The sequence below is a fragment of the Oncorhynchus mykiss genome, chromosome 8 (assembly GCF_057628025.1).
Source record: "Oncorhynchus mykiss isolate SJ-2025 chromosome 8, ASM5762802v1, whole genome shotgun sequence".
NCBI classification, from domain to species: Eukaryota; Metazoa; Chordata; class Actinopteri; order Salmoniformes; family Salmonidae; genus Oncorhynchus; species Oncorhynchus mykiss.
The window spans coordinates 75,061,506-75,075,489 of NC_143029.1; the positions used below are offsets into that span (position 1 = coordinate 75,061,506).

The 13,984-nt window shown below is 42.4% G+C and overlaps 3 protein-coding genes across 4 annotated transcripts; 1 reads left to right on the top strand and 2 right to left on the bottom strand.

The window, feature by feature from the left end:
• Positions 1 to 330: 330 nt before the first annotated feature.
• fuz (fuzzy planar cell polarity protein) lies at positions 331 to 3,346 on the bottom strand. The gene is made up of 2 exons (XM_021613666.3): positions 3,076 to 3,346; positions 331 to 2,720 (listed from the first exon to the last, which is right to left on the bottom strand). The coding sequence occupies exon 2, from the start codon at positions 2,612 to 2,614 to the stop codon at positions 1,301 to 1,303; it is 1,314 nt and encodes a 437-aa protein (XP_021469341.3). The 5' UTR covers positions 2,615 to 2,720; positions 3,076 to 3,346; the 3' UTR covers positions 331 to 1,300.
• Positions 3,347 to 3,361: 15 nt separating this feature from the next.
• On the top strand, positions 3,362 to 6,414 carry LOC110530516 (sterile alpha motif domain-containing protein 13). 2 transcript variants are annotated; one of them, XM_021613669.3, is made up of 5 exons: positions 3,514 to 3,569; positions 4,674 to 4,770; positions 4,891 to 4,933; positions 5,045 to 5,156; positions 5,248 to 6,414. In XM_021613669.3, exons 3-5 carry the CDS (start codon positions 4,896 to 4,898, stop codon positions 5,395 to 5,397), a joined length of 300 nt encoding a protein of 99 aa, XP_021469344.1. In that variant the 5' UTR covers positions 3,514 to 3,569; positions 4,674 to 4,770; positions 4,891 to 4,895; the 3' UTR covers positions 5,398 to 6,414. The 2 variants fall into 2 exon arrangements, with proteins under 2 accessions (XP_021469342.1, XP_021469344.1); XM_021613667.3 differs by lacking the exon at positions 4,674 to 4,770 and having other exon boundaries at positions 3,362 to 3,569.
• Positions 6,415 to 6,470: 56 nt separating this feature from the next.
• gbg5 (Guanine nucleotide-binding protein GI/GS/GO gamma-5 subunit) lies at positions 6,471 to 7,611 on the bottom strand. Its single transcript, NM_001160699.2, is given in 3 exon segments — positions 6,471 to 6,754; positions 6,929 to 7,092; positions 7,461 to 7,611. Coding segments are annotated over 2 exon segments (261 nt in total). The 5' UTR covers positions 7,596 to 7,611; the 3' UTR covers positions 6,471 to 6,754; positions 6,929 to 6,966.
• Between the last annotated feature and the right edge of the window lie 6,373 nt (positions 7,612 to 13,984).

Sequence of the window (13,984 nt, forward strand, 5' to 3'; positions counted from 1 at the left end):
TTTGAGCAGACACATGCACATTTGTGGCCTGCTGGAGGTCATTTTGCAGGGCTCTGGCAGTGCTCCTCCTTGCACAAAGGCGGAGGTAGCAGTGCTGCTGCTGGGTTGTTGCCCTCCTACGGCCTCCTCCACATCTCCTGAGGTACTGGCCTGTCTCCTGGTAGTGCCTCCATGCTCTGGACACTAAGCTGACAGACACAGCAAACCTTCTTGCCACAACTCGCATTGATGTGACATCCTGGATGAGCTGCACTACTTGAGCCACTTGTGTGGGTTGTAGACTCCGTCTCATGCTACCACTAGAGTGAAAGCACCACCAGCATTCAAAAGTGAGAAGATTTTTCTTTATTTTTACTATTTTCTACATTGTAGAATAATAGTGAATACATCAAAACTATGAAATAACAGACTCATATAGTAACCAAAAAAAAGTGTTAAACAGCGGTGGTATACAGAAGATAACCCTATTTGGTCAAATATCTAGTCCATATTATGGCAATAACAGCTCAAATAAGCAAAGAGAAATGACTGTCCATCATTACTTTAAGACACGAAGGTCAGTCAATCCGGAAAATGTCAAGAACTTTGAAAGTTTCTTCAAGTGCAGTTACTAAAACCATCAAGTGTGATATATATATATATATATATATATATATATATATATATAACACAGTATATCACAAAAGTGAGTACACTCCTCACATTTTTGTAAATATTTGAGTATATCTTTTCATGTGACAACACTGAAGAAATGACACTTTGCTACAATGTACGACCAGTCAGTATGAGGGAGTGTGAGAGCGATGACAGCAAATTTTAACACACCTGCTCCTCATTCACACCTGAGACCTTGTAACACTAATGAGTCACATGACACCGGGGAGGGAAAATGGCTAATTGCACCCAATTTGGACATTTTCACTTAGGGGTGTACTCATTTTTGTTGCCAGCGGTTTAGACATTAATGGCTGTGTGTTGAGTTATTTTGAGGGGACAGCAAATTTACACTGTTATACAAGCTGTACACTCACTACTTTACATTGTAGCAAAGTATCAATTCTTCAGTTTTGTCACATGAAAAGATATACTCAAATATTTACAAAAATGTGAGGGGTGTACTCACTTTTGTGATATACTGTATATACACACACACGAATATTCTGGAGTATCAAATTGAGGTAAAAGGATCATTCCTTGCTCCATAATGGTTGTCTATGATGAAAGTGGTACATATAGCGAACAGTGTAATGCTATCCCTAGGTTTCACAGCAATGTGCCCATGTCCATTATAAAAGATGGCCTAAAATCCTGTGGCTAAAGTGATGGCGGAGAGGGTCTGTGTAGCCACGGAGCTTAGGGCGAAGGTAGGCACTGAGAGAGGGGTGAGCAGGTAGAGCTGATGTTGGGCAGTCTGCAGGCTAAAACACTTACACTCCTCAGTCACTAGGTAGCACTGCAGCGGCTGGTGGGAGAAGCCCAGGGCAAAGTCCTCCCGGAGGGAGTCCCCACGTTGGGCCGGGGTCTCCTCGAGAGGAAAGTAGCGAGTGGTGGTGAAAGTGTAGAAGAGCCTGAGCAGCTCCCAGCAGCGTGCCTTGGAGGGCAGAGGATGGTTACTGGGAGGATGGTTGGGGTTAGTAATGATGGCTTTCACACAGGAGACAGAGCGACGGGACTCTCTGTTGATGAGCAGCAGAGCCAGGACATCAGGGCGGAGGGTCACAGAGCCTGGCAGGCAGCGCTCCCCCACGGCCAGGCTGCCTCTCAGGGCCTCCAGTAGAGGAGACCAGAAACAACCCACCAGCTCTCTCTCAGCCCTGTGCAGGGTGGGACTGGGGCCGCACAGCACGCACACATCCACTCCTGGAAGCAGCTGGAAGCGGAGCAGGCGGTGTGCCACGGTGGGGCTGCCCTGGGGCAGGAAGACAGGGGTGTCACAGGACGCAGAGCCTGAGAGGGAGAGAGAGCGGGTCAGAAAGGATAGGAGAACCACTTCCTGCGGCGCCAGACGCCACCATTTTTCCGTGGCAGCGGCTATCCGTCCGTGGACCATCAGGCAGCCAAACTCGCTATCTGCTGCCTGGGTAAAGCCGTCTAGGCCCTCCTGAAGCAGGGTGGCGTTGGGGGGCAGCAGGCAGTCCGCGCAATGCGTCAGGTCCCCCATAATGCCCTCCTGTCCCTGTCCCCCCTCCAGGAGCTGGTCGATGAGGCGGTAGCAGGAGCGCAGGTCCCTCTTCAGCCGTTCCACGTTCCTCAAGCTGGCCAGCTCATCCTGCCCCAGAACCAGCACCATGCAGTTCCACACGTTCTCCAGCAGGCGCCGCAGGTGGAGGTCTTCTTCCCCTGCACCACCACCTTCCTGCTGGGCCTGCCCACCGCTGCTCACCGCTATGAGCATCACGCTGTCCTGAAATACCCTCCACACCATCCGGCCTCCGCGATCAGTCTCACAGCCAGCCAGCACCACCCCCTGGCCCGCTCCGAACATGTGCACACCGTTCAGGGAGCCGATGATGGAGAAGGGGAGTTGCTTAGAGGCCCCCCGGGTGAAGAGAGGAACCCCACTGTTGGCAGTGAGGCAGAGAAGCTGCACTGAGCCTGCCTGTTGGAGCATCATGTGGCTGGGGTGGCCAGGCTAGGCGCTGTCCTCCTGAACCATCCACTGACTGGCCCTCTGGTTTAAAGATGGCGAAGATTCAGCTCTAGCCCATGGTTATGGGACACTTGCAAGAAAACAGGAGCAGATGCATGCAACAAGAAGTTATATAATAGATCGTGATTACATAATGCATACTAGCAGATATCACTTGTCATGCAAACATGTCGCAGATGTGTATTTGCAGACAACTTTTAAGCATTTAGCCAATTACTATAACTAAGCAAACACGAAAAATACTGCCTCTCTTTTAATTGTTTTCAAGTCAACTAACGCTAGATAGCTAGCTAACGTAGCGATAACTTTTTCACTGTAAACGGGACAAAATGATCGAAATAAACTTGGAAGCCAGCTATTTCACCAAAAGAGGTATTGCCGGTAAAATAGCTAGCTCACTATCTAATGTTTTCTTCCCCTCTTACTTTTTCTTTGTTGAATTTCTTCCATCACGAAACGAGTTGACTCCATTCACGTTTCCACAGCAACTGGCCCTGGCCGTTCTCACATGATCAATTCATTCAATCAATCAGATGATGTCTCTAAAGCAGATCTTACATCAGTTTATCATACCACAATCCTAATTTACCACTTGGAGAATAAATCAAATAAACTGACTTTAGATCAGTGTTTACGACCGCATAATCCCTCTTCCTATTTCCGCCTTTGCCTATGGTGAACTGGCCAGTCAGGTTCGAGAATGTTGCGGCTGTTCACGAGCGTATTGTCTAGGCGGCGCATGACAACTCGCAGATCCTTTCAGCATTAGAACAGAATAATTGAATTAGTTTGAGGAGTTTAGGTGGTTTATAGATCGAATAAACTGCGCAGCGCCAGGCATACATTCGTGAATAAACAGGATATTCATTTACGCTGTCAGAAGAACTATCAACGAAGCCAACTAATAAACAATAAAAAGGTAAGTGTCAAATATAGACTGAAGCAGAACACGTTAGCGCAGCGATTCCCGAACTCGGTCCTCGGGACCCCAAGGGGTGCACGTTTTGTTTTTTGCCCTAGCACTACACAGTTAATTCAAATAATCAAAGCTAGATGATTAGTTGATTATTTTTAATCAGCTGTGCATAACGTGCACCGAGTTTGGTAAACCCTGCATTAGCAAGACATACTTATTGACAAAACGTAGAACATGTTAGATGAGATTTTTTTAAGTCAATAAGAAATGCTCATGGTGTCAATAATATAATTTAAGGTATCAAGCTATAGTAATAGATAAAGTAGCCTGAATTGCGCTTTCCTTATTCCAAGATTGTAATTAATTACTCCATATTTCATGCTGCATCTGATTTATGTTACATTGTAATATTGTCCACAATATCATCACGATCCGCGATCTTTCTTTCCACTGATGTGCATAGGTCCTGAATGAAATGCAGTGTCTAAAGTTAGAACTGTGAGAGTGAAGTTTCTGGTGGAAATTGTCCATCCAAAGATAACCTGCTGAAAATCCAAGACTGTAGGTCTGGTAGATTGGTAGCTAATACGGAACTATATACAATGCTTCACAAATACAGACAGATTGCCTTTGGGTAAATTCTGGACTATTCGGCTCATGATAAAACCACATGGTCATGTAGAAGATGTTCATTGAATAGGGAAGTTCTAAGAATGCAGATAAGGGGACTTTAAATGGCTCCTCTGTCTTTGAAATTGACCCATCCGAGCACAACGAGTTCCTTGGCTTTTGGATCAGAGCAGAATCCACAACTAATAAACCCACATACCTCTCTTTGTATTCCAGTGTGCCCACTACTGTGATGGGATGATCATATCCTCCACGTTTGTTATGTATACCCTTTATGGCCCATATCCATCATCCAATGAAGACAGTGCATTTAATGATGCCCAAAAAGCACATTCTGGTCAATGCATTTTTACCCTACTATTTCAACAGTATCATATTCTCCACATCGCTTAGCAACTGTGTACTCATGCATGTCAGTATTGCATCATTTAATTTTTTTGTTCCAAATCAACTCTGGCTTCTCTATTCAACACTCAGTACATCAGATGCTCTGTAGTTGGTTTCAGAAACCCAAATGATCCATTTCCAGATAACCTCTCAACACATCATATTATATTGAACAAACTTCATGCAAGTAAGTGAATGTATTCAGTTCATGACAGACCTTGGGTTTATTTAGTAAACCCAATCTAGTTCTGGATTAGATTCTTGTTCTCTTTTCTACAAATCTAACTTTTCTTTTTTATTTTACTAGCTGGAATGGAGAACAAAACCAATGGATCAGTGGAAGCCAAGCCGTAAGTTTAGAGGGTAGTCTTCCTTCGGAGGCTATAGATGATGGATAAGATTGATGGCCTTCTGCCTTATCCCAAACCCATTATGCTGTCCTCTCTGTTCTGTTTTTCTAGTAAGGTGGAGAATGGACAGCTGCCGGATCCTGCTGACTGGGCGGTTACTGATGTCGTTAACTATTTCAAAGCTGCAGGATTTGAAGAGCAGGCTACTGCTTTCCAGGACCAGGTAAATTAACAGAACATAATTACTAACCTTGCAAGTTGCACATTCTTCTCCTTCTCACGGGTCAGAGCTACCCAATCCCTTCTTTTCGTAGGAAATCGATGGAAAGTCTTTGCTTCTGATGACGCGGAACGATGTCCTGACAGGCCTGTCCATCAAACTGGGGCCAGCACTGAAGATCTACGAGTACCATGTGAAGCCACTCCAGACCCAGCATCTGAAGAGTAATGCTAATGCATCATAGCATCACCCCATGCTCTTCCATGTGCAACAGGACAGTCATCTATGGAGGAGGGTTGAGAGGCTGGACGGACAGACCAGGCTGAAGACGTTTATGGACAGAAGATGGTGCTTAGAAAACGTATTTGCATCCTTATGCAATGTCAATGTACTTTTACTTGAAGTGATGACCGATGCCAAATGGTTTACGCCGTGAAATTAATTTACAAAAGACATGGCAGTGATCATACGGTTTTTAGTTAACTGAGTGATATTGGTTTATGAAAGTAAGGACTTTATTCCTTTATTTGAATACAATTATTTTACAGGTCTTAAAGTACACTGTACAGGTTTTTTTTTTTTTTCTAAGTTTGTTTCAAAATATTCTAATCAAGCATGCTACTGAAGCGGATTCAACAGAATTGGTTAATTTAGGAGACAGTCCTTTTCAGATGGACGCAAAAGTGCACTAGATGTCTGACCTGCTGATAAATGTCCTAACCTTGTCTTGATATTTTCATTATATACAAACTTTTGAACACGGTTTTGATTTCAGAAAAAAATGCATGGTAATTAATTTGAGGAAATGTGTTTGAAGCAGTCTTAGAATTACTGCTCCTCCATCACTGAATTTTTTCCCTAATGAGCCACTATGAATATTAGATGATCAAATCAGTATCTTTAAGCATCATGTACATCAATGATCTATTTAAAGTGATGCTCTGGGAACTCTGTATAATTTCAGCCTGTAGTTTTGAAAGTGGTGCTTACAAGTGGTGCTAACAAGCCAAAATGGGTCCCCATTTTGTGTAGTTACGAATTTGTGCATAAGATCCCAGACTGCATATTTAAGCACTTGGGGGTGGGGAATATAGGTTAATAAGTGTTCTTTGATTTCCTTATTTACCATATTCTGTCATCTTAAAATGGTGGCTTTTTTTATTGATATGGATGTTTAATTAAAAGTAGTAGTCTTTCCCTTTTGTATTGTTAAGGTGCTCTGTTTGCATTCTGTTATGAAATAAACTACTTGCATCTTTAATGATTTGAGATACCACTATCAGTCGGACCAAAAAACGATTAGCAAACAATCATGTAGAGAAAGAATAATGTTTTAATTTCTAAATACAAAAAGTCAAGAACAATGATGAATAAAATAGAAAAAGGCACAATAATTTACTTGAAAACCATCCTGTGCCATAAAAAATAAACCTGTAATAATTTCCTCTAAGGTGGTTTGCTGAAAATAGATGGCAAGTCTTCCTTACATGATTTCTGACACGTTATTCTACACTTCATGAGATTCTGTGGCAGTGGAATGCCATGGGAAATGAATAGCAGTGTTGAGGTCAACTTTTTCCCTGTAGCATCAAAACAAAGGCCTGCAAGACAGGAACAGAGTGAGATAAGCACATGCATGTATCTTGAATTTCTCTGCATTGCAACCAAATACCAGTCTGCAATCCACACTGATTCTGTTTGGATTTCAGGCCAATGAAGGACTACATAGACAACCAGAAGAGCACATTTTTGTTTTGACACAAGGGGAGACTCACCAAATAATGCTGTGGTTTGTCTGTCCTATGGGTCTGTCTCACAAGAAGGAGCACACCTTCTGTGGTCTGAAGGGGTTGGTGCTGGAGGAGACCCCAGTGAGTAGGGGGTCCTGGAGGGCATTCTGCATGCAGAACTGCTGAAGGTCTGCTGCTGCCTGGGACACCTGAACAGAAACCATAATACAGGAATATAGTTGTGAACAAAAAAACGACCTGTTGCAACGGGTAACATTGCACTCATTGATAGCTTTAAGACTCCTACAACTTTCCCCCTTGAATGGATGTGAACACAGATCCTTAAATTAGGCTATGAATGATCATAGGGCGGTAGGCCACACTCAATAATGACCGACAATTCCAATTCCATTAGAGACTATTAAGCAAAATATTGTGTTATCGCAAGATCACCATTTCTGTGCCTATATTCCACGCCCTTAGCTAGCTATTAGCCACTGTTAGCTAGATACTGATACTAGCTGACTAGTTTCCCTGAACAGGTTTATCAAGTATGTTTGAGTGTGAAATACATTACCTTCACTCTGTTGATGCTCGCTTCAAAACGCAGCTGCTGAACAACTTTCTTCATCGCAACGAGATTTGATGAGCCAGACATCTTTGCTATTTTGTAGAAAAGAAGCGGAGACAAATCGAATAGTTGATCACACATCCGGTTTTGAATCTTCTGCGCAGTCGCAGTGTGTCTTAGTAAGCGACCGCGACTCAACTTTAAAAATATTGTCACGTGCAGAAGTAGTGAAACGCCTTTCTTGCCCGCAGTAATTAATATATTCGTAGTAAAAATATACTATAAATTACAGTGGAACATAAACACGAGAAAGTATTCCCACCAATTGGCTTACTCATTTTGTTGTTACAGCCTGCATTCATTAAATATATGTTTTTCTCTCACCCATCTACACACACAATACCCCATAATGAAAATGAAAACATTATTTTAGAAATGTTTGCAAACATATTGAAAATTAAATATAAATATTTAATTTACAAGTATTCACATCCTTTGCTATGACACTCCAAATTGAGCTCAGGTGCATCCAATTTCCTTTGATCATCATTGAGATGTCACTACAACTTGATTGGAGTGCACCTATCAGCCAATTCAATTGTTTGGACATGACTTAGAGAGACACGTTCTCGGTTAAACTGTGTAAGGAGGAGTCTAGAAGCTAATGAGACTGATTGTTTGACTACAAGTGAGAGTTGTTTGATTTCGTTGAATCTTGTTACACTATTGCAGAAATGCGTCAAGTTTATGGGAAATGGCGGCGAGTAGCGCGGACGAAATTGAGAAAAAGTCTGTGAAGCAACAGGTGTGCTGGCAGTGGTGGAAAAAGTAATAAATTGTCATACTTGAGTAAAAGTAAAGATACCTTAATAGAAAATGACTCAAAGTGAAATTCAATCAGTAAAATTCTACTTGAGTAAGAGTCTGAAAGTATTTGGTTTGAAATATATTTAAGTATCAAAAGTAAATGTAATTGCTAAAATAATCTTTATCAAAAGTAAAAGTGAATCTTTTCAAACGAGATGGCACAGTTAGTTTTATTGACGGATAGACTGGGGCACACCAACACTCATAATTTACTGTTTTGTTCAGTAATATGTTGTCGCAGCTCAGTTAAGTATTGAATACTGTTGCTTTAAGAATGTATCAGCACGGTGCGTGAACCGAGGCGTGAGTTTTGTATGTAGTGAAGACAGTTAGTTTGACTATGATTGGTGTTAAAACGATTCTTATTAAATGAAATCATACTCTACCTTAACCACAATGTATTTAAAAATGCTATTAAACATTTGTATTTAAAGTACAACTTTTTAATGTATATAAACAAAGTGCATATAAATGTAACAATTCAAAACGAATACAATCTGAACAGCATAAGAGAATATTGCACCACATCAAAGAAAAATAAATAACAATGTGCAAAACGGCAACATCCCAGTTAAAACATTAAACTGGTCCCTCTTTTCTCTCTCTTCTTTATTGCCATGTTATAACCAACAGCACACAGCAATGCTGACCATATTTAGCTTTTATGAGAGATTTGCATTCAGAAATGCAAGCTGCCTCCCTTTTGAGGGGTTGATGCGGTTTCTCTCGGGAATTATTTGTCCCGTTTTCGAGAAGACCCTCTCAAAGGGAACAGACGTGGCCACTATGCAGTCTCTCCCTGTCATGACTTTAGTAAGCCGTGGGTAGACAGAGGCCTTGTTCTCCCACCAGCTCAGAAGATCTGCAGATCTTTGGAGGAGGGGCTCCTCTAAATAGGATCAGACCTCCATTATGACATCTGCTGAGGGATTCCTTCGTGCTGCATCCCAGTTGCTCTCTCGTCAAACAGCATCCAAACAGCAGAAGTTTGTGGCACTACTGCTGGTGCTTCTGCTCCATCTGCTCTTTCTTCTTCCTGGTGCCCGAGACATCTGACTGCTGGGGCTGTCCCTCCCTGCTGCTGAGGTTATTCTCTGAAGAGCCTCATCAATCGCTCTGGCATCACTGAAGGCTAACTTTCAAGTGCAGCGGTTTCTGATAGCACGTGATTATATTCCATTCTGTGGAACTTTCTGTCCATTGATGAACATAGTGTGTCCATCAACTCTGTCACATGTCCTGTAGTTAAACTTGCTTCACTCTGGCGGCTGGCTGTGATTCGCTGCAGACCCTTACACAGGAGTATCATTTTTGAGGCTGTCACATAGCTGAAAAGACAGTAACTTATTAGTTCAGTTTCATGTTTTGTCTACTGACACTGCATTCTCATCTACTGCTCATATACATATATAATACTGGATTAAATAATGATGTAGTAATAACTGCTTACTGTACTTCTCTCCACTGATCTCCACAGTAACTTGCTCAAAGGGTTCCAGGACTCCTCCTCCACCACCTCCCATTCCTCTTGGGTCAGAGCATCAACAGGTGCATTGACAATGGCCAGGGTAGAGATGATGGCATCCTTTGACTCAAGAAACCGCTTCAACATATAAAATGTTGAATTCCACCTTGTAGTGCAGTCTTGTTTAGGCCTCAGCTCAGGCATCCCCATCTGGTGTTGTGTAGACTTTAGTTTTTCAGCACCTACTGTGCTCCTGTGGAAGTATTCCACAGCTGATTTCACTTTGTCCACAGTGGGCTTCATCTCCTTCAGAACATCTCTTACAATCAGGTTGATTGTGTGGGCAAGACATGGATGATGGGTCAATTTAAAAATTTTCCTGGCTTTGGTTATGTTAGCTGCATTGTTGCTAACACAACAGACCACTTTTCCATCTACTTGCCATTCTCTGGCCACTCAACAGTTCCTCTGCCAAGTTATCTAAGGTGTGTCTGTCGCTGAACTCAAAGCAGTCAGCTAGACATCGTAAAATCTTCAATGAAGTGACATGTAACTGACATGTAAGAAGTGGTTATTCTTGATGTCCAGCAGTCAGTGGTAAGACAAACTGCAGTAGCTTTTTGGACTCTTTCCCGCACTGAAGCCTGTGTTCTCTTGTACAGTTGTGGAATAAGTGATTTTGAAAGGATTTTCCTGCTTGGAATTGTGTACATTGGATTTAGACTATTGCTATAATTTCTAAAACCTCTGTCCTCCACGATCGAAAATGGCTGGAAATCGGTGGCTATCATTTTAGCCAGTGAAATATCAATTTGGCCTTGTTTTGCTACAGACATAGACTTTGGCATAAACTGGCCCATAGAAGACTACGATGCTGTGGGTCACGGAGCAGGCCTGCTTGACTGAGTGGATACATCTCCACGTGCGGAGGTGCTGGCTCCACCACTATCACTAGCAGGCCCGCCAGTTTTTCGAAGCTCTGCTACAGATAGCTTCACAGTTGGGTGCACAGTTCACATATGCCGGTGTAGGTTGTGCGTAGAACCGGCTTTATATGAGATTTTGTTTTGGTAAATTCTACACTGTGCTCTAACATTGTCTGCATTATTACAATGCATCCAAATGCTACTGTGCTTCAGACTCATTTTCCAGCTGTTGTTTTCACTGCTGTCCTTCCTCTCTCTCATCGGCTGCTAAGTGTGTGACTGTGTGTTGGCTCGGTCCTCCCTCTCGGATCTTTGGTTCATTGGTTGATACTGCGTGTCTGTTTGACAGGAACAACAGGTGAGGCTGTTAGTCTGAGCAGACATAAGATGTGTGCGCTTGAGCATTTAGGCCTATATTGTTTAAAGAAAAAAATTATTGATCTTTGAATTAGTTAATTCTATTCATTCAAATATTTTGATTATTCACATCTAAAAAAAAAAATAATAATTATAAATACATTTGCCTCTTCTGATATGTGAGCCGGCTCCCAACGTTCACCTCCCAACGAGCCGACTCGTTTGTGAACGACCCATCACTAGTTCAGATTAATTACACAACAATCCTCCCTGCATTTGTAACATTTGGCGATGAGGATGGGATAGTTTAGCAAATGTTAATCTGAAGTTCAGTTTAATTGCATAACAAGCCTCCGTGCATTTGTGACATTTACAAACAAAGCATTTGTGTTTAGTGAGTCCTCCAGATCAGAGGTAGTAGGGATGACCAGGGATGTTATCTGTTTAGTGAGTCCTCCAGATCAGAGGCTGTAGGGATGACCAGGGATGTTCTCTGTTTAGTGAGTCCTCCAGATCAGAGGTAGTAGGGATGACCAGGGATGTTCTCTGTTTAGTGAGTCCTCCAGATCAGAGGCTGTAGGGATGACCAGGGATGTTCTCTGTTTAGTGAGTCCTCCAGATCAGAGGCTGTAGGGATGACCAGGGATGTTCTCTGTTTAGTGAGTCCTCCAGATCAGAGGTAGTAGGGATGACCAGGGATGTTATCTGTTTAGTGAGTCCTCCAGATCAGAGGTAGTAGGGATGACCAGGGATGTTCGCTTGATAAGTGTGTGAAATGGACCATTTTCATGTAAAAATGTAACGAGTACTTTTGGGTGTCAGGGAAAAAGTATGGAGTGAACAGTACATTATTTTCTTTAAGAATGTAGTGAAGTAAAAAATGCGAACAATATGGGTGTCAGTTCTGAGGGTATGGAGCGAGAGGATGAGGGTCAAGGACTGGAATGGTCGGTAGTGGAAAGACAGGAAGAAGAGACGTCATGATACAGAAAGCAGTGGAGCGTCTAGTAAAGAAAGCATAAAGAGGGCCAAGGTAGTAAGCAAGAGTAGTGTTGGAGTGGAAAGTGGTATTTGATGCTACGTTGAGGGGAGTCGTCACTGGGGTCCCAATATCTATGTAAACAGATAAAGAAAATATGGAAGGAGGCAGAGTGATTGAGGCCAAAAGGCCAGAACAGAGCAGCATGTTTTGCTCTTAGTTGCTGTCAGAGGGCTGATATAAATACTATACATGCCAGTCTCTCTTGGCTTAGAGTTGAAGAGAGACTGACTGCATCAATTATTTTTTATAAAGAAACAAGGTGTTGAACATCCAAAATTGTTTGCAAAGTCAACTTACACACAGCTCTGACACACACGAATCCCACCAGGGGTCTCTTCACAGTCCCCAAATCCAGAACAAATTCAAGAAAGTATGCATGGAATGTCCGTCTCATATTGCTCAAATAAAAGAGCAAAACTGGTTTAAAAAAACCAGAAAGCAACTCGTCGCGGCACAACGCCTCTTCCCTATTTGATCTAGATAGTTTGTGTGTATGCATTAATATGTAGGCTGTGTGTGCCTTTACATTTGTTTTAATGTAGTTCTGTCCTTGAGATGTTCTTGTCTATTGATGTTCTATATTATGTATTATTTTTCATGTTTGTGTGGACCCCAGGAATAGCAGCTGCTTTTGCAACAGCTAGTGGGGATCCTAATTAAAAGTTCAAAATTGGTTTCATTAGACCAGAGAATCTTGTTTCTCATGGTCAGTGTCCTTTAGGTGCCTTTTGGCAAACTTCAAGCGGGCTGTCATGTGCCTTTAACTGAGGAGTGTCTTCTGTCTGGCCACTCTACCATAAAGGCCTGAGTGACCTCACCTCACTGACTAAAACCCTTCTCCCCTGATTGTTCAGTTTGGCCGGGCAGACAGCTCTAGTAAGAGTCTTGGATGTTCCAAACTTCTTCCATTTAAGAATGATTGAGGTCACTATGTTCTTGGGACCTTCAATGCTGCAGAAAATGTTGCTACCCTTCCCCAGATCTGTGCCTCGACACAATCCTGTCTCGGAAATCTAAGACCAATTCCTTCGACCTCACAGCTCGGTTTTTGCTCTGACATGCACTGTCAACTATGGGACCTTATATAGACAGGTGTGTGTGCCTTTCCAAATCATGTCCAATCAATGTAATTTACCACAGGTGGACTCTAATCATGTTGTAGAAACAGCTGAAGGATGAACAATGGAAACAGAATGCACCAGAGCTCAATTTCAAGTCTCATAGCAAAAGGTTACACACACATTTCACACACACACTTTTTAAATACATTTGCAAAACATTTTTTTTTTTAAGTGTAGACGGATGAAAGAAAAAAAATCTCAGCAATTTTAGAATAATGCTGTAAAATAACAAAAATGTGGAAAAGTCAAGGGGTCTGAATACGGTCTGAAGGCACTGTAGATCTGTGGAAGTGTATGAAACCGTGTTGAACATCTCCAAGAGCACCTTGTTCTCAATCATTGGGAAATGGAAAAATATGGAACTACCTCGACTGTCTTAAGCTGGCCGTCCCAAAAAATGAGCAACCGGGCACGAAGGACCTTGGTCAGGAAGATGACCAGGAACCCAATGACCACTGACATAACTAGAGGTCCTTGGCTGAGATGGGGGAACCTGCCAGAAGGACAATATTGTTTACAGCACTTCACCAGTCTGGGCTCTATGGGAAAGGCACGTGGAAGACTCTTGAGATCATATGGCAAAAGATTGTGGCATACTGCAAAAGCAATGTTGGAATAGCATCAGAACAAGTATGTGGAAGCCCTGGAGTGGCCCAGACTTGAATCCCATGGAAAATCTATGGAAAGAGCAGTGGTGAACAGCAGAGCTTGATATTTCAATTTTTTGGGTACTTTTAACCTTTCCTCTACAA